We start from the raw sequence: 26,596 nt of genomic DNA, 5'->3' as shown, positions 1-26,596 counted from the left end.
GGTTACCCTGCTCCATGACCTGTGACACCGGCAAGCCACCAACCTGCGGTGAATTGATAGGCAGGGTACAGGAGATAGGCACCGGCTCTTCATCACAAAGAGGTTTGGGCATTGATTTAATGACATCTATTAATCAAGCGACTGGCACAGCATACCGCCGCAGCTTCAATGACGACCTGGGCCGGTTTCTACCTGCGGCGACCCCCCCACCTCCTCCTCGCCGCCGTCACCTCCGAGTGACATACACCTGCTGTTGGAGGTTGTACTGGTCGCAGTGGCAGGCTCCACAGTGGCAGCCTCCGCAGTGGCAGCCTGGTTCGTGACGGGTCTTCGCTCGGTGACATTGGACAGCCACACGCGGAGGAATGATAATAAGGCTAATGGTTAGAATGGGATTATGGTAATGGGGCGGTGATATATATGTAAAGCAGATTAACTGCGGGGATTTTCTCGTAGTGAGAATGTTACACGTCTCTCAGCTGAGCGACGGAGCTTCTTTAATGACACGGTGAACTCGCTGTTCGTGCCAGATCATCGGGGAACGGATTAGCAGCAGAAAGTACCGTAGAGTTTGATGAACAGATACAGTAATTCACTGGGAAAAAAGCAGAAGAAGAAGAGGGTTGTAAAGCATTTAAAAAAAACTTAAATGCCACATAAAACGTTGCTTAAACCATTACTTAAACCAGAAGCATCATCAACATCTCGGGGCTTCTGAAACATCTTGGAAAGACCTTCCATCACACAATGGAAACTTGTCTTTTTTCATTGAGATCTTAGAGCAACTTACACTGCCTCAAACATCGCATCTTTCCAGGAAAGCCTTCAGATTCCAGTGGCTTTTAAATCTGTTCAATCTATCATTTAAAAATGCAAGAAAAAATATTCTACTAATTGCAAGACTGCAAACCTACCAAGACATGGCCATGGTCCACCCAAACTGACAGATCAAGCAAGGACAGCACTGGTCAGAGAAGCAGCAAAGAGGCCCGTGGTCACTCTGGAGGAGCTGCAGAAATCCACAGCTCAGGTGAATCAGGAGAATCTACAGTCCACATGACAACCTAAAGTTGTGCCTTTAAGGAAGAGCCGTAAGAAGAAAACCATTGATGAAAGAAACAAAAAAAAAAAACATAAATGCAAACCGTATACGTACGAATACAGCAAACATGTGGAAGAAGGTTATGTGGTCAGATAAGACCAAAATGTTTACCCCTTTGGCCTAAATACAAAGCACTATGTGTGGCATCTCCACATCTTTTCCAGGGAAGCCTTCAGATTCCAGCGGATTTCAAATCTGTCCAATCCATCATGCGAAAATGGAAGAAAAAGTATTCTAAATCTGTACAACTGCAAACCTACCAAGACATGGCCATGGTCCACCCAAACTGACAGATCGAGCAAGGAGAGCACTGATCAGAGAAGCAGCCAAGAGGCCCATGGTCACTCTGGAGGAGCTGCAGAGATCCACATGTGAATTAGGAGAATCTGTCCACAGGCACAACTATAAGTCGTGCACTCCACAATCTTTATGGAAGAATTGCAAGAAGAAAACTATTGTTGAAAGAAACAAAAAGACATAAAAGGTGCTGTTTGCAGTTTGTAACCACAAGCAAAACATATACATAGAAACACAGCAAACATGTGGAAGAAGGTTCTGTGGCCAGAAAGTTTTGACTTTTTTGTTGGCCTAAATACAAAGCACTATGTGTGACATCTCAACATCTTCTCCACGGCTTGGCTTTTAAATCTGTTTAATCCAACATGCAAAAATGGAATAAAAACTTTTCTATAACTGCAAACCTACCAAGACATGGCCATAGTCCACCCAAACTTTCTTTGTCAACTCTAGTTTCTAGTTTTTAGAATGGGAGGCCAAACTGAGTCTTAGGAATCTGAGAGTCTCAATCGAAAGTTTCTGTTTGTGAGTCTTGGTCAAGTCTTTTATCATTAGCTGTAAGTCTGAGTTGTGTCTTATGTCTCTGGATTTGAGTCTTGGTAAAGTTTCTCAACTCTCAGCTGAGCCCTAGAACTTCATTTATGACGTAGTGAACTTGCTGATCTTGCCAGTTCATTGGGTAAAGGATTAGCAAGACTACAGCAGTACTGTAGATTTTGATGAACAGATACTTCGCTGGGAGAAAGATAAAAGATGGGGGTTGCCTCTCTGTTGCTTTTCTGTCGCTATCTCCTGTTCCATTGAACGGGAGGTTGGCCATGATTGAAGCCATTAGCGTTTACTGAGGCCAACTTGGCATCCGGACGCTGGATGCCACTTGGTGGAGTTCCAGGCCCTGTCGGCTTACGACGCAAATTAGAGAGCTCAATAAAGCTGTCGAGGAAGGCGGGTGTTTCCTCTCCAAGCCAGTTTGGCAGACTAACAGGCATTCTAACTGACCATCTTCTGTCAAACACGACGAACACGGTCACACCGAGGACTTTTGGCTGGGAAATAACTGTACTGAGTGCTCAAGTGGGATGTTTCAATTTCCTTTCAGATATTCTCTGTTCTACGAGTAATGAGATAAGTCACAGATCTTATGCCACAGTTTCTGGATGAGAAGAAGGAACAAGAACAATAAAGTGAATATTCTATTTTTTTATTAAAGAACCAATTGTTGAGTCTCCTCAAGAATTTGAAGGTCTTGTTTCCATCCTGCTTCAGGGTCTTGGGGTTGTTGGTTTAATTCCCACTTCTGGCAAAGAAAACCATTGGTTGTGTTCCATTTCACTTGAGGAGGCGGAGTCACATGGGAAGAGTATTATTGTTATTACATTTTCTGAAAAGGATTTTTTTTTTTTCTAAATTTGACATGGACAAGATTGATTCTGTTACAAATTCTGAATTTATATTTGAATGCATGTCCACTCTTTGATTTATTGACCCATTTTGAGTCTGATTCCAGCAAACGAAGCAGTTCTAAACCTTTCTTGTCACAAATTTTAACCATTTACTGTATTTTTCGCACTATAAGGTGCACTTAAAATCCTTACATTTTCCCAAAACTCGACAGTGCACATTATAATCAGATGCTCCATATGTATGAATTTTACCATTCAGGTTTTAAGAAGCAGCAAACTAAGCCACTACATTGAAGTACAGAGTTATACAGGAGTTTGAGTGAAGTTTCTCCAGCACTAAGGCTGGAGCAGTATTAGCATTAGCTACAACCGCGCTAAGCGCTTGCTCTTTTGCTGTATAGAGGTGAGTATATAGGACTGTAGCCTTCTGCTAACTCCAGTTAGCACTGCTGGAGCAAAAATTAGCATTAGCTGCTAACCACGCTAAGCACTAGCTCTTTTGCTGTTCAAAGATGAGTATATTGGACTGCTAGCCGATATCGCCCTGGCTTAGCGGAGCACTCAGAGTTCCTCAGTGTAGCACTTACTAGCAGCGTTTACTAGCACTAACTACTGCTAGTTTTAGCAGTTAGCTGCTAATGCTAATGCTGTTGCACCCAGCCTTAGTGGAAATCTGGAAATCAAAATTTACGTTGAATAAACAGTTTTCAGGAGAGAAATCTGTGTAGATTAACATCCAGCGCTTCTTTTACTAAGAATTACAGTTTTGTTTACTTACCTTATCTTAGTTTGACTTAGCTTATTTACTGTACACCCCACCACAACCTAGCGGTGAGACCTGCTGACTTAGAAGGAAAACAGTGCGACACCCCTGTTCCTTACTAGTGTCGCATAATGCACTTCATAATCCGGAGCATTTTACAGTGTGAAAAATACGGTGCTCACTTCTCTCGTTCTCTATAAAATTGAAATTCACTAGTAGAGAACAGATCTGCTCTGGCTTAAACCACCTTCTGCTGTATTCTGCTTCTCAGTTTAAATGACTCCGCTGAGCTGAGTGACTCTCTTTTGGCCTCATTAGTGGAGTCTCAGATCCCACTAACCTCTCTTCCTCCCCCAGCGCTCCCATCTCTCCCAGTGCCGGCTCTGTTGATTCCCAGCGAGCTGGTGCTTTCCTGCTTTGCATTGTTGAATACGTAATGGTGTTTGGTGTTGATCTATTTCCCGGGTTACCTCAGAACAGCTCAGAGTTCTCATTTAAATAACCCATAAGGTTCCCTCGGATGGAACATCTGTGCAGAATTTACTGATTATAATTCAAGATGCTGCCTAACTTTGGGCTCGGAGCTTCCTGGTGCTCTGAACTGAACCTTCAGTCAGTAATCCACCCTGTCGTGATGGGGTCTACTATAGTATAGAAACGTGATAAAATTTGTATCTGAGAATTAGAGTATCATGCCTATTTTAATATTCTAAGTTGTCTGAGATAGGAGTCTTGACTGCCCCTTGCATAGAACCACCCTAGATCCACCCCTCACCCATCAACCCCCACCACATCCACAATATTGGTCTGCTGGTCGAAAACCAGGATTAGCCAGCAGACTTCGTCTGAGGGAGGAATCTGTACCTACTCTCTGTGGCAATTCAGCAGATGAAGGAGATGTAAGAAGGCTATAAAGCCCCCAGTATTGAGCTGTGGAGCAGTGGAACTGTGTTCTCTGGAATGAATTTTATGGAGCTCCATAAAATGCCATAAAAGATGTTGAGTCATCACAAACAGCTTTACAGCGAAAAAAACAGGTCCGCACCTCTTATGAGCAGCACCACAGAGATGTCAATTAAGTAGTAAAGAGGTAGAGTTACAGGTATACAGTAAATAGCTCTATTAAATGATGGTCAGTCAATCTGAAACTTTTCAAAAGTTCCAAAAGCTTCAAACATTTTATGATAGAACTGGCACTCATCTGGCTTCCATCCTTTGTTTTGTAGTCTGGATGACATTAGTATTCCTTTACAATGTAGGTAAGAAATGTATATATACACAGAAAATGGAATGAGAAGGTGAGTCCAAGCTTTTGACTGGTAAAGTATTATGCCACCCCTTGGCAGGTGCCATTTTTACAAGATAATATAATTCACGTCACGTCAGGAGCCGACTGGTGTATAACACTGAAGAGAAGCTCATTGAGAAATTCTGACATATACAGCTGTGGAGAAAAATAAGAGATGAATATGGATGATCACAAGCCATCAAACCAAGATCAAACCTGAACTGCTTGAATTTTTGCACACGGAGTAAAGCAGCATAAAGTTCTCCAAAAGCAGTGTGTAAGACTGGTGGAGGAGGAGAACATGATGCCAAGATGCATGAAAAAAACTTTGATTAAAAACCAACCTGGGTTGTTCCACCAAATATTGATTTCTGAACTTTCTTTATTTATTTAATGTCTGAAAGCTCTACATCTTCTTTTTTTTTTTTTTTTTTTTTTGTTATTTCAGCCATTTCTCATTTTCAGCAAAAACAGTACATGCTCTAAATGACAATATATTTCTTTTTGGAATTTGGGAGAAGTGTTGTCTGTAGTTTATAGAATAAAACAAAAAAATGTTCATTTTACTCAAATATATACCTATAAATAGCAAAATCAGATTCAAAAACTGATTCAGAAACTGAAGTGGTCTCTTCATTTGCTCCAGAGCTACTATATATATATATATATATATATATCTAAAAGCTGAAAATTGAATGAGGAGGTGAGTCCAAACTTTTGAATGGTTAAGTATGTGCCACCCCTTCACATGTGCAATATTGTTACAAGATAAAATAATAATTTCCTTCACGTGAGGAGCTGACTGGTGTATAACACAAAGGAGAAAATTTTGACCCATATTTGTTAATATATACCTTTTATATAGTTCATTTTTTTCTCTTTCTCCAGAGATACAGAAAGAAAGAGAGAGAGAGAGCTGTTAGTGAATGCAAGGCAGAATAGTCTTCTTTTCCTTTCTTTTTTTTTCTTCTTGCGTATCCCTTTAAGCCAGTGTAGTAGTTCTTACTCGGCCCTCAAACAGTCTCTCAGCCGGGCTGAAATAAGCTCTTCAGCGAGCTGCAAAACTGTAGGCCTGAGTAGAGGGGTTTAGATATGTAAGCCCCCAAACCTTCCAATTACCAGGATGGCCAGGAGGCCAGGATTCGGGGGGCTGGATTTGGGGGGGATTGGCGAGCCTGATTGAATCGGTCACCTCGAGGTGCGGCGCTGGAGAGAAAGAGCTGAGGTATCAGGGAGGCAGATTAGAGCGAGGCGGCCCAATTCAAACAGCTGCCAGTTTTCTGCCGGCGCTGCGGGGACTCCGTGCTCATGAATGATTTAGCGCTGTTTGCATTTGAAGACTGGAGCCGGGAATCAAATCTCGGCCTGAGCCACTTTCTTATGCAGATGTTTTTCATTTGGGCTCATTCATTTATTTTTATTCTTTATTAGCGGGACTGACCAGTCCACGGGTACCGCTGGAAATATAGTTACTTTGATTTTACTAAATTGAAAACCTCTGGAAGCCATCAAACCACCAAGATGAACTGCTTGAATTTTTACACCAGGAGTAAAGTCATAAAGTTATCCAAAAGCACTGTGTAAGACTGGTGGAGAACGAGAACATGATGCCAAGATGCATGAAAAAAAACTGTGATTAAAAAACAGAAATATTGACTTCTGAACTCTTAAAACTTTATAAATATGAACTTGTTTTCTGCCTCTTTTTCTGCAAAAAAATGTTCTCTAAATGACAGTATTTTTATTTGGAATTTGGGAGAAATGTTGTCTTTAGTTTATAGAATAATAGAATAATAGAATAATTTATAGTTATAGAATGGTCCTTTCTTGCTTGTATTCCTTGGCCTGCTTGTGTTTCTAGCCATGTGCTCTCTTTATGCACTTTCTAATTCAGATATATTTGCAAAGACCATCAAAAATGTTATGATGATGATGATGAAACTGGCCCTCATCCGGAGCAAAAGCTTCCTCTGTTTAACAGAATAAGTTTATCGGAGTTACCACCCTTTAAAAAACTGCAAGTTAACATGAGACATCCGTAATCTGTTTTTTTGTTGTTTTTCTGAATCTATTAAAATGTCTACTGGGGATCAGGAGATTATTGGTTCGAATCCTGTTCATGTAGCTTGCCATCGGAGAGCACAATTGGCCTTGCTCTCTCTCTGGGTGGGTACAGTAGTAGATGGAGCTCTTCTTTCCCCTCATCACTCTTAGGGTGATGTGGATCAGCACAAGTCTGCGTCTGTGAGCTGATGTATCAGAACCAACCGAGTCGCTGAGCTTTCCTCCAAGTGCGGCAGCAGCAGTAGTTCAAAAAGAGGCAGAGTCTAACTTCATATGTGTCGGAGGAGGCGTGTGCTGGTCTGCTCCCCCCTGGTGTGTTGGGGCATCACTAGTGATAGGGGGAGTCCTAGTGAGTGGGTTGGATAATTGACCTTGTAAATTGGGGAGAAAATGGAATACAAATTAGAATAAAATAAAAAAATGTCTACTGGAAAAAATGTTTAAATATAGTAAGAAGGATTCAAGTTGGTTGAGTCTTAAGTCTTTGCAGTGCAAAAAGAAATTGAGTTTTAAGTCTCTTGGGTGGGAATCTGGATTAAGTCTCTAATGTCTAAAATGTGAGTCTGGATCTAGTCTTAAGTCTCTTTTTGTGAGTCTTAATCTCTTTTTGTAAGTCTTAAGTCTCTTTTTGTGAGTCTTAAGTCTCTTTTTGTGAGTCTTAAGTCTCTTTTTGTGAGTCTTAAATCTCTTTTTGTGAGCCTTATGTCTCTTTTTGTGAGTCTTAAGTCTGTTTTTGTGAATATTAAGTCTCTTTTTGTGAATCTTAAGTCTGATTTTGTGAGTCTTAAGTCTCTTTTTGTAAATCTTAAGTCTCTTTTTGTGAGTCTTAAGTCTCTTTTTGTGAATCTTAAGTCTCTTTTTACAAATCTTAAGTCTCTTTTTGTGAGTCTTAAGTCTCTTTTTGTAAATCTTAAGTCTCTTTTTGTGAGTCTTAAGTCTCTTTTTGTGAGTCTTAAGTCTCTTTTTGTGAGTCTTAAGTCTCTTTTTGTAAATCTTAAGTCTCTTTTTGTGAGTCTTAAGTCTCTTTTTGTGAGTCTTAAGTCTCTTTTTGTGAATCTTAAGTCTCTTTTTGTGAGTCTTAAGTCTCTTTTTGTGAGTCTTAAGTCTCTTTTTGTGAATCTTAAGTCTCTTTTTGTGAGCCTAAATCTCTTTTTGTGAATTTTAAGTCTCTGTTTGTAAGTCTAAATCTCTTTTTGCGAATCTTAAGTCACTTTTTGTGAGTCTAAATGTCTTTTTGCAAATCTTAAGTCTCTTTTTGTGAGTCTTAAGTCTCTTTTTGTGAATTTTAAGTCTCTGTTTGTAGATCTAAATCTCTTTTTGCGAATCTTAAGTCTCTTTTTGTGAGTCTTAAGTCTCTACTTGTGAGTCCTAAGTCTCTAGGGATGAGTCTTAAGTCTTGAGGGTTGAGTCTGAAGCCTGTAGGGTCTGATTATAAGTTGAGAGGTAGATGTGACATTTTGTAAAGAAAATCAATGTTTTGAGTTTTTCTTTTCTCTGGATGAAATTTTGACAGTTTTTTTACCAGTAGCATGAATTGAGTTGTGATTTCGCCTCGCTTCCACGTCTCTATTTAGATGCGTTTCTGCGGTTATTAGCTTGGTTTATCTAAAATGAGATCTGTCTTTACTCGAGATTAATTGTCACATGTTTACACTTTATTTACCACAGATTTGGATCGTTTGTCTGCGCTGTTATTATTCTGTAGTAATGGGCGATTATGTCACTTGACGCGAGAGAGCTTAGCCCTGGCTTATCGCGTACACACCCTCACGTAAGTGTGTGTTTGTGTGTGTGTATGTGTAAGTACAGGGGGGTTGTGAGCTCGTGTCAGGATCATTGCCATCGGGCCTAATTTGTGGATAATTGCAGCGTATAATGAGAACAAAGACTCCCAGCCGTGTCAGCACAAGTGTCAGTGAAATTGCAGCCATTACCAGAAACGAAACATGGAAATTAATGGAATTCCTCGTTTTAATTTGCATCTTTATCTTTGCACGTGTCATCCAGCCTAACGTTCCCTCTCATCTGCGCGAGAGAAGAGCGTGCAAGAGGTTTCTAAACCCTTCATTAGAGTGTACAGTTAGGCTGGGCCAGACCCAGCTGCAATTTAAGTCGACATAACCGTTTAGAAAAATGCATTTTTATAAAATATAGTCAAAGAAAGGTCTGTGTGGCCATTGCTGGGTCATCCATATGTCAAACTGTGGACCTACTGGCCACTTTATCAGAAATCCCTTTCTTTTCCAGGTTGTCTGAGTCTAAGCCTAATCTCAAGTCTCTGGGGTGTGAGTCTAAGATGTGTCTTGAGTCTCTAGGTGTGTGTCTAAATTGAGGTTTGAGTTTCTGTGTGGTGAGTCTGGGCCTAATACCAAGTCTCAGTGTGTGAGTCTGAGTTGAGTCTTGAGTCTTTGAGGTATGATTCTATGTCAAGTCTTGAGTCTCTAGGTGTGAGTGTAAGTTGCGCTTTGAGTCTTTGGGTTTTAATCTAATTTGAGTCTTGGAGTCTTTGGGGAGCAACTCTATGTCAAGTTTTTACTCTCTGGGTGTTAGTCTAGGTCAAGGTTTGAGTCTAAGTGAACTCTTGTGTCACTTAAGAGACTGATGCCAGGTTTACACTACAATATACTACACAATATTTGGCATGCTAGATATCTGACTAAGTCGGTGACTAGGAGTCATGGAGAAAGACTCCCAGTTACCGACAGTTTATCTACAGAAACAGGTTTTACACTGTAAAGCACTAGCATTTATGCTACTGTGAGATGATTGGTTGGAATGTTTAAAAGGCTTAAAACTGGAGTTTAAATCGATAAAACAATTATGTCTGCGGTGCTGAAACATTTGTAGAGTCCTATGTTGAGGCCCTAACCACATATTTCAGTATAAAATTGATCAGACATTTATAAACTCTGAACTCACTTCATATGAACTCGTTCTTGTAATTTATGACCCTGTGTGATTGATGAGTCATGTTGTGTGAAAGTCTCAATAACTGAAAGACTCACGATTACAGCAGAACCAGTCGTGTAGTGTGAACAGCAACTAGCGTAAACTGAGGTTTGAGTCTTTACAGTGCGAGGCTGAATGAAGTCTTGAGTCTTTTAGTTAGAGTTTTTGTTTCTGTGGAGGGAATCTGATATTATGGTCTTGAAGTCTCTGTGGAAGCAACTCTAGGTCAAGTCTTGAGTCTCTGGATATAAACTTGCATCAAGTCTCAGGTTTAAGTCTCAAGTCTCTGGCTTGGAGTGGTGTCTTAGTGTCTGAGGCAAGCCATACTAATTTAAGTCTTGAGTCCCTGGGTGAGAGCTTAAATATGGGTTTGAGTCTCTATGATGGTAGTCTAAGGATTATCCTGTCTCTGGGGTGTGAACTTGTGCTGATGTTTTTGAGACTCAGTTTTTGAGTCTCAGTCCAGTATTAAGTCTATGAGTACAATTTTGAGTTGGGTCTTGAGTCTCTGGGTATTAATTTCCACAAAGTCTCAGGTCTCTTGAATGCAAAAGTCTGAAGCTAATCCTGAGTCTCCAAGTTGTGAATTTGTGTTGAGTCTAAAGTTTTGAGTCTGAGAAATGAGTCTTGAGTCTCTGGGTATGAATTTGCACAAAGTCTTAGGTCTCTGGAGTGCAAAACTAATATGAGTCAATGGGTGGGAATCTATTCCAATTTGGACCTCTGGGGTGTGAGTCGAGTTTAAGTCTAAAGTGTTGGTTGGAGTCGAGTGTTAGTGTCTAAGGGAAGCCACACTAATTTAGTATTGAATCCCTGGGTGAGAGGTTTTACTCTGTATGATGGAAGTCTGAGGCTAATCCTGAGTCTCCAGGTTGTGAATTTGTGTTGAGTCTAAAGTTTTTGGGATTAAGTCAAAGTCCAGTCTAAGTCTTAGGTCTCTGGAGTGCAAAACTAATATGGGTCACTAGGTGGTCTATTCCAATTTGAATCTCTAAGGGTTGAGTCCAATTTGAGTCTCCAACTCATTGGATTGGAGTTGAGTGTTCAAGTCTGAGGAACCATGCTAGATCGAGTCTTAAATCACTGGTGTGAGCTTAGGTTGGGGTTTGAGTCTTCATAATAGATGTCTGAGGCTAATCCTGAGTCTACAGGTTGTGAATTTATTTTGGGATTGAGTCTAAGTCCAGTCTCAACTCTATGAGCTGCAAGTCTGAGAAATGAGTCTTGATTCTTCAGTCTTTGAGTTAAGAGTCTGGTTTGAGCTCCAGGTATCTGTAGAGTGAGTTTTGAGAGCTAAAGTTTTTAAGAAAAACAGACCTGGCTGTTGTTCTTTACTCGTATGAATGCAGTGACAGCATCACCTCCATAAGCCTTCACTACAAATTTCAGGTTACATAACCGACCCTGAGCAGCTCTGAGAGTCTGAACTTCAGAAACTTCTCTGCACAGTTTGAGGAAGAAGCTAAAACTAATCAGTAAGGAAGTGGAGAAAGGGCAGCTTTTGAATTATGACGTGGAGAGCACATTAAAAAGTAAAAGACACAAGGACACAGGGTCATCTCCGCTCTCTACGCTCTGTAGATTATTATGAATGAGAGCGTATTAAAATCTATAGGACCAAATTGTTCTCTGGGAGCGACAGTAGGATATTTCCAGGTGACAAAGTTGCCCCAAAAAAGGATCCAAGATAAAATTGATTAAAATTACAAGGGCCACTCATTGCGATATACAGTAGTTTGTTGTCTTAGTCTTAGTATAAAATTGAAATATGTATGTATATATATATATATATATATATATATATATATATACATATATATTGTGGTAGGCCCCTGGGGTTAGGGGCGTACCCACTGTGACCCGGAAGGAGGAAGCGCACAGATAACACAGACACGGGGAGTAAATAAACTCAAAACGTACCTTTTATTTGGCTTTTAACTGCCCTCCACCACACCCAAAACAACTCAAATAAACATACTCAGCCCTAATGGGGCTCTAGAGTCAGTATAATTACTTTCAGTTCCATTTAAAGGTCCGTGCAGCCTCAGCCCTCAGCTCCCCAGTCAAGAGTCTTTTTCAGTGAGCTGAGGCTGAGTTTTTATACCTGTCCCAGCCGGCTGCTTAATCAGTCCTGAATGCACACCGGCTGGGACAGACATGGCTGTGAGTTCCGGCGTGGGGCGGACCCACGGTTCCCCCGCCTCCTCACGCCACAGTCCCTCCCCCTAAGCTTCCAGCCACCAGGGTCGAAGGTGAGGCGTGACCTGGTGACTGGAGCGAACGAAGAGAGGCGGGGTGAGGAGAGCGGGGGATGCAGTTCGTTCGCTTGGGCCCCCCCCTCCAGAGAGAGGCCCGTGGAGATGGCAGCCCACCTCCCAGCCTTAGTCCCCCAGCCTCGCGCAGCGGCGGCTCTCGGCAGCCCCGCGGCGGGAGGTGCGGCGGCTCTCGGCAGCCCCGCGGCGGGAGGTGCGGCGGCTCTTGGCAGCCCCGCGGCGGGAGGTGCGGCGGCTCTCGGCAGCCCCGCGGCGGGAGGTGCGGCGGCTCTCGGCAGCCCCGCGGCGGGAGGTGCGGCGGCTCTCGGCAGCCCCGCGGCGGGAGGTGCGGCGGCTCTCGGCAGCCCCGCGGCGGGAGGTGCGCCGGCTCTCGGCAGCCCCGCGGCGGGAGGAGCGGCGGCTCTTGGCAGCACCGGGACGGGTCGAGCGGCTGCTCGGGGCACCGGGACGGGTCGAGCGGCTGCTCGGGGCACCGGGACGGGTCGAGCGGCTGCTCGGGGCACCGGGACGGGTCGAGCGGCTGCTCGGGGCACCGGGACGGGTCGAGCGGCTGCTCGGGGCACCGGGACGGGTCGAGCGGCTGCTCGGGGCACCGGGACGGGTGGATGAGCGGCGGCTCTCGGTAGCTCCGGGGCTGGATGAGCGGCGGCTCTCGGTAGCTCCGGGGCTGGATGAGCGGCGGCTCTCGATAGCTCCGGGGCTGGATGAGCGGCGGCTCTCGGTAGCTCCGGGGCTGGATGAGCGGCGGCTCTCGGCAGCCCCGCGGCGGGAGGTGCGGCGGCTCTCGGTAGCGCGGCGGCTTGTGGAGCGGCGGCTCTCGGTAGCGCGGCGGCTTGTGGAGCGGCGGCTCTCGGTAGCGCGGCGGCTTGTGGAGCAGCGGCTTGTGGAGCGGCGGCTCTCGGTAGCGCGGCGGCTTGTGGAGCGGCGGCTCTCGGTAGCGCGGCGGCTTGTGGAGCGGCGGCTCTCGGTAGCGCGGCGGCTTGTGGAGCGGCGGCTCTCTGTAGCGCGGCGGCTCTCGGTAGCGCGGCGGCTTGTGGAGCGGCGGCCCTCGGTAGCGCGGCGGCTGGCTCGGCCTCGCTCTTGTCAGGGCCGTTCTCCCCCCTCCACGACTCCGACTCGGCCGCCGAAGAGTTTCGCGGGAGAGGCGGGGCGGAGTCGGACTGTGGCCCGGGCAGAGAGGCGCGGAACTCGTCCTCCTCCTCCGGGCCGACGCAGCAGCAGCAGAAGTCCGGGCCGGTGTGAGCACACTCGGCCTCCCGGTGTCTGGGGCTCGGACACCACTCGCACCAGCCGAGTTCGGGGCGAGGCGCCCACTGCTTCTGCAGCCGCCTCTCGCTGGCGTCCTCCCACCGCTGACGGAGCCACTCCGGCAGGAGAGAGGAGAAAGGGAAATCCTCTGCATCACCGCTGCAGAGCGGTGGAGAGTAGCTGGGGGCGGGCTCTGGCTCGAGGAGTAAAGAGGCGAAGGGGAATTCCCCGGCGTCGCACCAGCGAGGCGGTGAGTAGCCGGGGGCGGGCCTCCCTTTTTTTCTCCCGCGAGGCATTATAAATTTATTTATGTTTCCGGGAAAAAAAAAGGCAAAACAAAACTGAGGTGTGGCTTCGGGCGGCCAAACAAAGGCACGCTTTGAGTCCACCACAGCCCCGTGTCGTGCTCCACTCCGCGGCTTCCTTCCAACCAGGTCACTGGACCCCGCCCAAAAGGGGCGGTGCCCGCATTCTCCACCACTGTTGTAGGCCCCTGGGGTTAGGGGCGTACCCACTGTGACCCGGAAGGAGGAAGCGCACAGATAACACAGACACGGGGAGTAAATAAACTCAAAACGTACCTTTTATTTGGCTTTTAACTGCCCTCCACCACACCCAAAACAACTCAAATAAACATACTCAGCCCTAATGGGGCTCTAGAGTCAGTATAATTACTTTCAGTTCCATTTAAAGGTCCGTGCAGCCTCAGCCCTCAGCTCCCCAGTCAAGAGTCTTTTTCAGTGAGCTGAGGCTGAGTTTTTATACCTGTCCCAGCCGGCTGCTTAATCAGTCCTGAATGCACACCGGCTGGGACAGACATGGCTGTGAGTTCCGGCGTGGGGCGGACCCACGGTTCCCCCGCCTCCTCACGCCACAATATATATATATATATACGTATATATATATATATACGTATATATATATATATATACGTATATATACAGGGTTTGGACAATGAAACTGAAACACCTGGTTTTAGAGCACAATAATTTATTGTGGTGACGGACAGTTCTGGTGGAAACAGGAGAGTTGAGGTGCACATTGAATTCTGCCGTGCTTTGATCAGCTGTGGTTTTATGTTTTTTGGATACAATCTCAGACAGCTTCCTCTTACAGCGTCCACAGTTAATCCTGTTGGATGTAGTTGGTCCTTCTTGGTGGTATGCTGACATTACCCTGGATACCGTGGCTCTTGATGCATCACAAAACTTGCTGTCTTGGTCACAGATGCTCCAGCAAGACGGGGTCCAACAATTTGTCCTCTTTTGAACTCTGGTATGTCTCCCATAATGTTGTGTGCATTGCAATATTCTGAGCAGAACTGTGCTCTTACTCTGCTAATTGAACCTTCACACTCTACTCTTACTGGTGCAATGTGCAATTAATGAAGATTGACCACCAGGCTGCTCCAATTTAGCCATTTAGCCACACTAAAATGATGACAGATTTCAGTTTCATTGTTCAACCCCTGCATATATATATATATATATATACAAAGGTGCTTATTGCTATCTTATTCTCCGTCACAATCATAAAACAATATTTTAGTATCACTAACAATGTTGTGAATAGGGGCATAAAAAAACTGTGTGGAGCGTGAACCATATTGCCATTGCACAATGGCTGTTTTCGCTCCATTTTAATGTTGAGCACTTCTTAGGATGCCTAATTTGAAGTGAACAAGAGTGCCGCCAAGTATGGATGCCCACACAGGACAAATGCAATCTCATTTTAAGCACCATTATATATCTACTAGAGTCAGATTATACCTGTTCAGTATCATTTATTTTACTTTAATCCTGGATATATGGAGATATTTGGAGTGCATTATTATTAGTATCATGACTGGATTCTGGATCATTGACTTCTGTTACAAATCTGATAAAAATTCTTGTATTTTTTAAATATTTTTGTTAGGAGTGTGCCGTGTCATATCATATGCAATTTAATTTAATTTTCATTTTGTTGCAATAGAGTATTTTTTATTGTTATTTCTTATTTAATGTTTTGTCATATCAGCAAGAGTATCGTTAAAATAGTGAAAATACCATAAAATATTGTGATACTATTTTACTATTTTACTATTACTATTATACTATTTTATTTTATAAAGCCAATGCAGGTAAAGACACGCTCCTACCAATAGACAAAGCTACATAAACTACAGACAACATTTCTCACAAATTTGCAGAAAATGAGAAATGGCTGAAATAACAAAAAAGATGCAGAGCTTTCAGACCTCAAATAATGCAAAGAAAACAACAAGTTCATATTCATAAAGATTTAAGAGTTCAGAAATCAACATTTGGTGGAATAACCCTGGTTTTAATCACAGTTTTTATTTTCATGCATCTTGGCATCATGTTCTCCTCCACCAGTCTTACACACTGCTTTTGGATAACTTTATGCTGCTTTACTCCTGGTGCAAAAATTCAAGCAGTTCAGCTTAGTTTGATAGTATTAGTAGTACTGATGTAATTTGGTTGGTACCTGACTTCCATACCCAATCCAAAAAGATGCACAATTTCATATCTGTATTAATTTAAAGGGAAAATCAGATGTGGATTATAATTAAAGTAAAACCACAGCAAGAACATGGCATCCAGCCATTAAATTAACTATTAATTATTGAATTCTGCGATTTCGCACTACTGAATACCTGAAAACCAGGAAAAACTACTGCTGAGCTCCAGCCTCGGCTCACAGCTGCTTTGCATGTTGACCATTCAGCACTTTCCTCTACATCCTCGTGCGACTGTTCCAGTTGTATGACTTACTGTTCCTACATTCATTTGCATTTATATGCCTTTATTGGTCATGGGGTTATTCCTTCATTAACATATGCACGCCTGTGACTGGCATATGTTAGCAGCCAGCAAAACACTATTAATGACTTCCGCACTATTCAGACGTGCGCTCGGAATTATGGGGGCATTTTCCTGACTTTTCCTGCCAGGCTTTTCCAGACCAGCAGAATAAACATAAAGGAAGTGCCGACATCAGTAAAACACTGTCATAACAATTCAGAGCAATATAAACATATATAAACATATTACATTAGTCCTGCTGTTGGTCCATACTGACCAACACACAGCCTTCAAAACTGCAGCTTTTACTAACTGGCCACTTTATTAGAAACACCACTCACTGGCCACTTTATTAGAAACACCACTTACTGGCCACTTTATTAGAAACACATAGTAAATAGGATTTACTTCCACTTACTGGCCCCTTTATTAGAAACACCTACTATACTACATTATAATTCCACTCACTGGCCACTTTATTAGAAACACCACTTACTGGCCACTTTATTAGAAACACCACTTACTGGCCACTTTATTAGAAACTCCACTTACTGGCCACTTTATTAGAAACACCACTTACTGGCCACTTTATTAGAAACACCATTTACTGGCCACTTTATTAGAAACACCACTTACTGGCCACTTTATTAGAAACACCATTTACTGGCAACTTTATTATGAACACCATTTACAGGTCACTTTATTAGAAACACCATTTACTGGCAACTTTATTAGAAACACCATTTACAGGTCACTTTATTAGAAACATCACTTACAGGTCACTTTATTAGAAACACCATTTACAGGTCACTTTATTAGAAACACCATTTACTGGCCACTTTATTAGAAACACCATTTACAGGTCACTTTATTAGAAACACCATTTACTGGCAACTTTATTAGAAACAGGCAGTGTTAGTGGTGAATCAGGCGCTGTGGTGATGCAGAGGAGGAAAAGCAGGAATTCACTTCCTCCCACAGTGAGTCTGAGCGCTGGAGCCGGCAGCCTTCTGGGCCGTGGCCTGGAGTGAGTTACCATGTGCTGCATAAAGTGTAGGACAACAATGGAAGCCCCTGTTGGCGTCTTTGAGTGGATCTTGTTAGAGCGTGAGCTACATTCCTGATGAGGGGACCTTTCAGCTCTCTATTAATCTCTGCTTTGTCTTCTTTCTTGTTATTCTTTATTCTCATGCTCTACACAGTGCTGTGTTTCCTCTACATGCCTGTACCTTTATAATCTGACCCTGGACCTGATATTCAGAACCGGCTGTTCCCCTGAAACCAGCCCCTGGGCATGTTGTAAGGATGTTTTTACATGCAGGTTTGTTCCCTCTGGTCTGAATTAGTTAAAGAGTTTGTGGAGTTAGGAGTGTTTTGCCTCTAAGGGCCCTATATTACACCTCACCAACTGCCTATTTTCACGTCTTCTGTCTGCGTCGTTTAAATAGCAACACTGCTTCTGAATATATCTACACTGATGGGTGTGGTGGTCTGGAAATGAGGTGTGTTCAGGTAAATTTCTGGAGTTTTGCTTGTTCATCTTGGCACCGAAAAACACAGGTGCGCCTCTTACTGATTAAGACCCTGACATTAGTCAATGCTCATACGTTCATTGCTATCTTGGGAACACCAATGCGCCATGCCATTCATCAACAATAAACATAATACTACATAAAATAACATAGATCTATCTATCTATCTATCTATCTATCTATCTATCTATCTATCTATCTATCTATCTATCTATCTATCTAAAGCTTTAGTGATCCTATATGCAGAAAAGAGATGCATTGACATTTGCAACCAATACACGGTTCAAAAAGAGAGTTCTTGAGTCTTTTTTTCGTAACCTATTTCAGGTGAGCCATCAATTTATTATAACGTGTCCAACAAACGCTTCTCAGCAGAGGAAACTGAGCTGCTTGTTTATGTTTGTTCATTCTGTTTGTTGTTAATGTAATAGTTGGGGTTTTGCACTGCTGTGTGGCTTTGTATGTGTAAAGAACAGAGGAGGATGTGTGTTGCCAAGATAGCAATGAACGTCTGACTGCTGGCATTCTAACACATGCATATTCTCTGATCTAAACCATTCCACTGTAGCTCTGGCTGTATGTTTAGGGTCATCATCTTGCTGGAAGGTCTCAAGTCTTTTTGCAGCCTCCAACAGGTTTTCTTTATCCAGGATTGTCCTGTATTTATCTCCATCCATCCATCCATCCATCCATCCTCCCATCAACTCTGACTAGCTTACCTGTCCCTGCTGAAAAAAGCATGCCCTCAGCCTGATGCTCCCACCACCATGTTTTACAGTGTGGATGTTGTGCTCAGGGTGATGAGTAGTGTTACTTTTACTTTGGTCTGATCAAAAATATGGAACAGATCAAGGGGTATCAATACTTTTGTGAGCCATCAACTGCGCATTGTGCAGCTTGATTTAGGATGTCAGTGAGTTTTTGCTATCGTAACAATGGGAAAAGTACACCTTGCATGGCTCGAAACACGCAAAAGGCATTGACTGTGATTAATTTTGGGCGTAACGTGAAATAAATCAGCCTGTAACTAGCTCATTATTCCCTGTAAAAGTCCCTGTAAAATGTCCAACGCTTCTTAGCAGAGGAAACTGACCTGCTTGTTTTTGGGTTTGTGCACTGCTGTGTGGCTTTGTATGTGAAACGAGTGGAGGAGGATGTGCATTGCCAAGATAGCAATAAACATCTATCTGTTGAAGTCTGTCTACGTTGTGTTCAGTCAGTGGAGCTCCTGTGTTTTACCTGAACACATCTCATTTCCAAACCACCACGCCCATCCGTGTAGATATATTCAGAAGCTCTGCTGCTATTTAGTCGAGGCAGGTGGAAGGCATGTAAATAGACTGTTGGCGAGGTGTAAGATAGCAATGAGCATCACCACATGCCTCGCACGCCTTTCTGTGTGTGAAATCTCTGTCATTTCTGCAGGCAGAGGCGAGGTAATGGTGTAATAGGGCACCGGGGGATGCTCCCTTGTTCCAGCGTCCAGGATGGCTTAACCTCTATTAATGCATGCAGGAGAGCCAGGCGCTAACCCGGCACAGCCCCCCCATCCGACCCCCACCCCCCCCCCCCCCCCCCATATCTGGGAAGCGACCTGTGCCAGCTCTGGGAGCTGCCACTTGGGCCAGCATGCAAAGGACCTGCTATGCTAATTGGTTTCAGTGGCTTTTGATTCAGGTTACTCTGCCTTTCATGCGGCTCATCTGGAATGGAGCGCACGGACGAGCGCCGCTGGCTGGCTGGCTCGGCTCCTCCAATCGCCAACGGCTGCTGGTGTTGAAACCGAGCGCTGGACCTGCATTAATACCACTCGATTTTTTGGTTCTTTTTACTCGTGAAGCGTTGAGAAATATATATTTTTATATGCCTTGAACATGGCTATTGATCTCCTGAAGAGGCTTTGATGTCCATCAGTAGGTTTGACGTCTATGAGTACGGTTTGTTTTGCCCTAAAGAGCGAAATAATTTACGTTACAGTAGTTAGGGTTACAGCTTTTATCACTAATGATTTTTACATTATTGCGTATATAATACATAACAAAAAAACAAAACATCAGTTTCTTTGATTTTACCAAATGGAAAATCTCTGGAATATAATCAAGAGGAAGATGGATGATCACAAGCCATCAAACCAAACTGAACTGCTACTTAAGTTTTGCACCAGGAGTGTAAATGCATAAAGTTATCCAAAAGCAGTGTGTAAGACTGGTGGAGGAGAACATGATGCCAAGATGTATAAAAAAAAACTGTGATTAAAAACCAACCAGGATTATTCCAGCAAATATTGATTTCTGAACTCTTAAAACTTCATGAATATGAACTTGTTTTCTTTGCATTATTTGAGGTCTGAAAGCTCTGCTTCTTTTTTGATATTTCAGCCATTTCTCATTTTCTGCAAATAAATGCTCTAAATAACAATATTTTTATTTGGAATTTGGGAGAAATGTTGTCTGTAGTTTATAGAATAAAACAAAAATGTTCATTTTACTCAAACATAAACCAATAAATAACAAAATTAGAGAAACTGATTCAGAAACTGAAGTGGACTTCATGGATCTGAAAGTTGATATTTTATGATATTGCTTAAATTAACCATCGGATGCACCTATTATGCTGTAGAGTAGCCTTAAAGGATTAATCTCTCATGTAAATTAACTTGATTATCTGAATTATGTCTGAAACTAAAAACTGGTTTTAAAGTTTTTTTTTTTTTTTACTTTTTTGATTGCAGACAGTATAAACCCAAGATATTTCATGTTTTATCTGCTCAGCTCCATTTCATTCAATTTATTAATATACTATATATCCATTCCTGCATTTCTGACCTGCTACACCTTCCTTTTCACAACATTTAAAAGACATTCCATTTCTTCCAAATAAATGCCAGATACTTACTACACTAATCCAACTGAGCACAATGGTCCACTATCCCAGATTCCTCCAGTAAAGTCCAGTAGAGAAGTGGGAGGAGCTTCTTCTGGTCATGGTAAAGTTGTAAGTGGTATTAGTGAATATAGTAACTCTGTATTGTAGTAGAGAAGTGGGCGGAGCTTCATAATAATAAGGCTTGTATTGTGTACAGTAGTAAAGTTGTAAGTGGTATTAGTGAATATAGTAACTCTGTTTTGTAGTAGAGAAGTGGGCGGAGCTTCTGGAAGGTCATGGTGAACATAAGGCTTGTGTTGTGTACAGTAGTAAAGGTGTAAGTGGTATTAGTGAATATAGTAACTCTGTAGTCTGTAGTAGAGAAGTGGGTGGAGTTGTCCTTTTCACAGTGGATGCTCTTGTCACCCATTGATTAGATTTATTATCATGCTCTCTTTGTTACGATTAATTCTGACATTTGACATTTGTCCAGATCGGATATCTGGTGCATGTCTTTATCACAACATCACTACTGATCGCTCTCCTATTGGCCAGAAGTAATTTCTTCGAGTTCTGTTGTCAGTAGAGCCGATGTGCTATTGTAATTATTCTGGCTGGTCTCCTGATGCAATGTTGTGGCTAATATTTGAGATGCCTGTGTTTTCAGGCTGGCAGCAATAGCCAGAAATCCATTTGTGCAATTGGTGTAATTATCTAAACAGTCTATGGGAATCAATGTTTATATGCAAGGTGCAAAATACATATGGTGGTGAGGTATTTTCATATTTAACTCTGTAGTCGATCCAAAAGTCTCAAATTCACATGCATTCAATAAAATGGTTTGTACTAGCTTAGCCATAAGAAGCTTCAAACCCAACTCCTAAAATATCTTCTAAAGACCTTATTTAAAGATGGAAATTGATACATATTCAGATAAATACTTTATACTGTAAACATATAGAGTATAATTTTGGCCTGACAACAGCTTAACAGAAGTCCAATAGCAGCTGTATATCAGTCTAGTAGAGCTCCAACAGTGGTCCAATATACGGCTCAAAATATAAGTTTGACAATGGTTCTATAGCAGTCCCATTATATTCACATTTGCTGCCCAGTATAGGTCCAGTTATGGTTCAGTATACGTCCAACAGATGCTCAACCAATAGATAGTGAACCAAAGTAGCAGCCCACTAGAAGTCCAGTAGAGGGAGGTCCAAAAGCCATCCAATAATCGTCTATTAGAAATTCAACAGAGGTTGTTCCAAAAGTTCGGAAAGGTTGTTCCAAAAGCAGTTCAGTTCAGTCCAGCAGGTTCATAGTTGCCCAATAAAGCACCAATAGTAGTCCAGTAGAAGCCCAACCAAGGTTTATAAGTAGTCCAATGGAGGTTTCATAGTGGTAACTGCAGTTCCATAGTGGTTCCAACATGGTCCAATAGTGGTACTTTAACAGCCTAGTAGTGGTCCAAAAGCGGTCTGATAGAGCTCCAATATGCCTAAAATCATCCTATAGAGGTCCAAAAGTGGTCCAATAAACATTCAATAGTGTTCCAATAACAGTTCTGTAATTGTGGAATAACGGTCCAACAGTGGTCCTCTAGCTGTTCAATAGAGGTCCAGTAGATGTTCAGTAGAAGTCCAAAACCAAGCAGCAGTAATGTCTCAAATGTCTCAAACATGGTCCAATATTGGTACGTTAACAGTCCAATAGAGACTGAACAGCAATTCTCTGGAAGATCTTGTAAAACTGAAGAAGTAAATCTGACTGTACTCAATGTTTCAATTATTGTTTTTTTGTGCTCTACCTCAAAACATTTCTACACGCTCATCCCTCATACATATGCATGATCTCACGCTCTCACGCCCTGACGTTCTATAAAAACGAGCTGAAATGCTGGCGTTTGTGTATCTGCGGGGCTGTATTGTGACTGTAAAAAGCTGTAAAGGTGGCGGAGGGATGATAGATGAATCCATTGCGTTCTCTCCCGGCGAGATGCTTGTTCCATCGATTAATGCACACATTCATCTGTAGCTGTGGAGAGGTTTAGTGCCGAATATACTTTAACGCACTCTGCTTGACTCAGCTTTTGTGCGGCGCGCAGCCGCGCTCACATAAATTCTAACGACTGCAGGACGAGGCGTTTTACGGCGGCTCTTTTTTTTTCGAGGGCGAGGCGGGAAGGAGCGTATTTTTCCCAGGGAGCCGAGGACGACGCCTCGTGTCCGAGTTTAATGGAAAGTCGTTGTTTGGAGTAGTTGAACGCTTGCTGTTCCTCGTCGTACATCCCAGTCAGCAACGCTCTCAGAGATACAGTACAGGACAAAAGTTTGGACACACCTTCTCTTTTCTTTTTCAATGCGTTTTCTTTATTTTCATGACTTTTTACATTGAGTAGATTCTCACTGAAGCATCAAAACTATGAATGAACACATGTGGAGTTTTATGTACTTAACAAAAAAAGGTGAAATAACTGAAAAAAACATGTTTTATATTCTAGTTTCTTCAAAATATCCACCCTTTGCTCTGATTACTGCTTTGCACACTCTTGGCATAATTCTCTCAATGAGCTTCTTCAAGAGGTGGCCACCTGAAATTAGTGAAAAGTTTTCCAACAGTCTTGAAGGAAGGAAGGAGTTCCCAGAGGTGTTTATTAGCACTTGTTGGCTCTTTATCTTCTTCACTCTGTGCTCCAGCTCACCCCAAACCATCTGGATTGGGTTCAGGTCCGGTGACTGTGGAGGTTCAGCTCATTTTTTATTAAGTACATAAAACTCCACATGTGTTCATTCATAGTTTTGATGCCTTCAGTGAGAATCTACAATGTAAATAGTCATGAAAATAAAGAAACTCATTGAAAAAGAGAAGGAGTGTCCAAACTTTTGGCCTGTACTGTATTTTGTCACCCGCAGATCCGCAGCCGAAGTTTCCGATGTTTTTTTTTTTTTATGTATTCGCGTTATTTATTAATTTCCTCCGCTCTCGGTTTAAATGACTCAGTGATTGAGCAGTAAATGAGATGTGCTCGGCTCCCGTGTGCTACCGCTCCGCTCTCAGCAGACCTCCATTTCCAACTTAGTTCATTGATGTAAATAATGAGCGTTAATGTCTTGGCAGGGCGTCAATTTTCATGGTATTTAATTGTCTTGAAAATTGACAAAGACGCACTTCCAACACTGGTAACAGTGGAGCTCTACCAAGGAGATAATAAATAAATTAATCAACAAGCAAATAAATGTCTGAATGCTCTTTTCCTCACGAGCCTTTTTTTCCATCACGACAGCATCCACGGTAGTGCACTGATGACTCACTGGTTAGAGCGTAGGGTTATTGGGTTATTGATCACAGGATTGTGGGATTAATAGCCAACTCAAATATGCAATAAATGCAAGCAAATGACTTAACCTTTTCTTTATGTCTCAGTTCTGTCAAAGTGCTGTAAATTTTAGTATTTTTGGGAGTTCACAAGGTTGCGGGTTGTTGGGTTCAATACCCAGCTCTGCTAAGCTGTTGAGTCATAAAGTAAGGCAGTTAACCTTTACCCTGTGTCTCAACATATACAGCTCTGGAAAAAAAAAATAAGAAACCACCTTTTAAAAATGATGACTTTCTTTGATTTTTACCAAATGGAAAACCTTTGGAATATAATCAAGAGTAAGATGGATGATTACAAGCCTTCAAACCAAGCTAAATGCCAAAAAGTTATCCAAAAGCAGTGTATAAGACTGGTGGAGGAGACCATAATGCCAAGATGCATGAAAACTGTGATTAAAAACCAACGAGGCTTATTCCACCAAATATTGATTATTTCTGAACTCTTAAAACTTTATGAATAAGAACTTTTTTTTTTTTTTTTTTTTTTTTGCATGCAATGTTGAAACAAATTTCCTTCCACTACCAGATCAGGAGCATCACTACCTTTAATAAACTCCTGAAGACTGAGCTCTTCAAAGAGCACTTACTCTCCTAACACCTCTAACAATTAGAGTAACTACTTCTAACATAATTTCCTTCTTCTCCTCCTTTCCTAAATTATTCCATTATTTCCCTTTGTCCTCCTTTAGGTCATGTCTAAAAATGTTTTCTTTTACCTTAAACTTCTATTACTCAATATACAGGGTTTGAACAATGAAACTGAAACACCTGGTTTTAGAGCACAATAATTTATTGTGGTGACGGACAGTTCTGGTGGAAACAGGAGAGTTGAGGTGCACATTGAATTCTGCCGTGATTTGATCAGCCGTGGTTTTATGTTTTTTAAATACAATCCGGGTTAACACCCGAACATCCCTTTCAGACAGCTTCCTCTTACAGCGTCCACAGTTAATCCTGTTGGATGTGGTTGGTCCTTCTTGGTGGTATGCTGACATTACCCTGGATACTGTGGCTCTTGATACATCACAAAGACTTGCTGTCTTGGTCACAGATGCTTCGGCAAGACGTGCACCAACAATTTGTCCTCTTTTGAACTCTGGTATGTCATCCATAATGTTGTGTGCATTGCAATATTTTGAGCAGAACTGTGCTCTTACTCTGCTAATTGAACCTTCACACTCTTACTGCTCTTACTGGTGCAATGTGCAATTAATGAAGATTGACCACCAGGCTGCTCCAATTTAGCCGTGAAACCTCCCACACTGAAATGATGACAGGTGTTTCAGTTTAATTTGGACCAACGGATTCATACCCCAGAATCCTGTATATCACAGTTCAGGACCCGTCCAGTCCTGCAGGGGTTAAACGGCAGTGAGCAGGACAGCGAGGTACCGGGAGATGTCATCACATTCTGATTAGGTGTCGCACAGATTTGCAGCAGGTCCGCCGGGAGCGAATCGGATCTGACGGGCCCTAATATAGAACCCTGATGCACTCCCTCAAAGCCGCACCTGTACCTATACCACCACGAGCTGCGGGAAAAGAGCTGGAAGTGGGTGAGGAGAGCTCCTCTTATTCCCTGCAGAGCAGAGGCAGAAATAATGGCCACCCTTCCAGACTCTTCCGCGCTTGTTTGTGAGGAATATACAATTAAAATGACGGAATAATAACAGTGTTTGAGGAGGTTTACACCCGTACGACGGCGGGTAAAGTGCGGTAATAAAGAACAGGGTGACGGCGGCCGTGATCAGGATGATATAATCACAGAAGCGTATTTGGGTTAATTATTCTTGCTTCTCTCCTGCAGGGGATGATGTACTTGGAGGAGAGACGGCTGGTCCACAGGGATTTGGCCGCTCGCAATGTTTTGGTCAGATCTCCCAACCACATCAAGATCACCGACTTCGGCCTGGCTCGCCTGCTGGACGCCGACGAGAAGGAGTACAACGCCGATGGAGGCAAGGTCAGAAAACAAAGAAAAAAGCACTTTTTGTTTGCTAATCAAACTATACACTAATAATATTATCTGTATTTTTGAAAAAGATGGTACATTTCTCATTTTACAAATTTTTGTCCCAATACCCTTGCATATTTCACTCTTTTTATAGAGCTTTGTAAAGTTTTAGTGTGTTTTTAGTAGTGTTGTCAATCGAAAAACATAAATAAAAAAAAAATTATATATATATATATATATATTTTTTTTATATATATATATAAAATAATGAATGTAAGAAATGTAAAATGCAATTTATACAGCTCTGGAAAATAATGAGGGGCCACTTAAAAATGGAATGTGGAAAAAGAAGAGAAAGATGGATGATCACAAGCCATCAAACCAAGCAGAACTGCTTGAAAGTTATTCAAAAGCAGTGTGTAAGACTGGTGGAGGAGAACATGATGCCAAGATGCATGAAAACTGTGATTAAACACTACCAGGGTTATTCCACTAAATATTGATTTCTGAACTCTTAAAACTTTATGAATATGAACTTGTTTTCTTTGCATTATTTGAGGTCTATATTCTATGAATCTATTTTTTGTTAATTTGACCATTTCTCATTTTCTGATAAATTTCAAAAAAATGCTCTAAATCACAATATTTTTATGTGGAATTTGGGAGAAATGCTGTCTGT

At 42.4% G+C, this 26,596-nt stretch overlaps 1 protein-coding gene across 1 annotated transcript in view; it reads left to right on the top strand.

Moving 5' to 3' along the window:
- LOC103029321 (receptor tyrosine-protein kinase erbB-4-like) overlaps window positions 1–26,596 on the top strand; it is a 351,238-nt gene that overhangs the window by 312,372 nt on the left and 12,270 nt on the right. The window contains exon 21 of the mRNA XM_049473086.1: window positions 25,771–25,926. Coding sequence (XP_049329043.1) covers window positions 25,771–25,926 — 156 coding nt within the window. The remainder of the gene's footprint in view (window positions 1–25,770; window positions 25,927–26,596) is intronic.

The sequence above is a fragment of the Astyanax mexicanus genome, unplaced genomic scaffold (genome assembly GCF_023375975.1).
Source record: "Astyanax mexicanus isolate ESR-SI-001 unplaced genomic scaffold, AstMex3_surface scaffold_33, whole genome shotgun sequence".
NCBI lineage: Eukaryota > Metazoa > Chordata > Actinopteri > Characiformes > Acestrorhamphidae > Astyanax > Astyanax mexicanus.
This window is presented reverse-complemented; position numbering and strand designations above follow the sequence as displayed.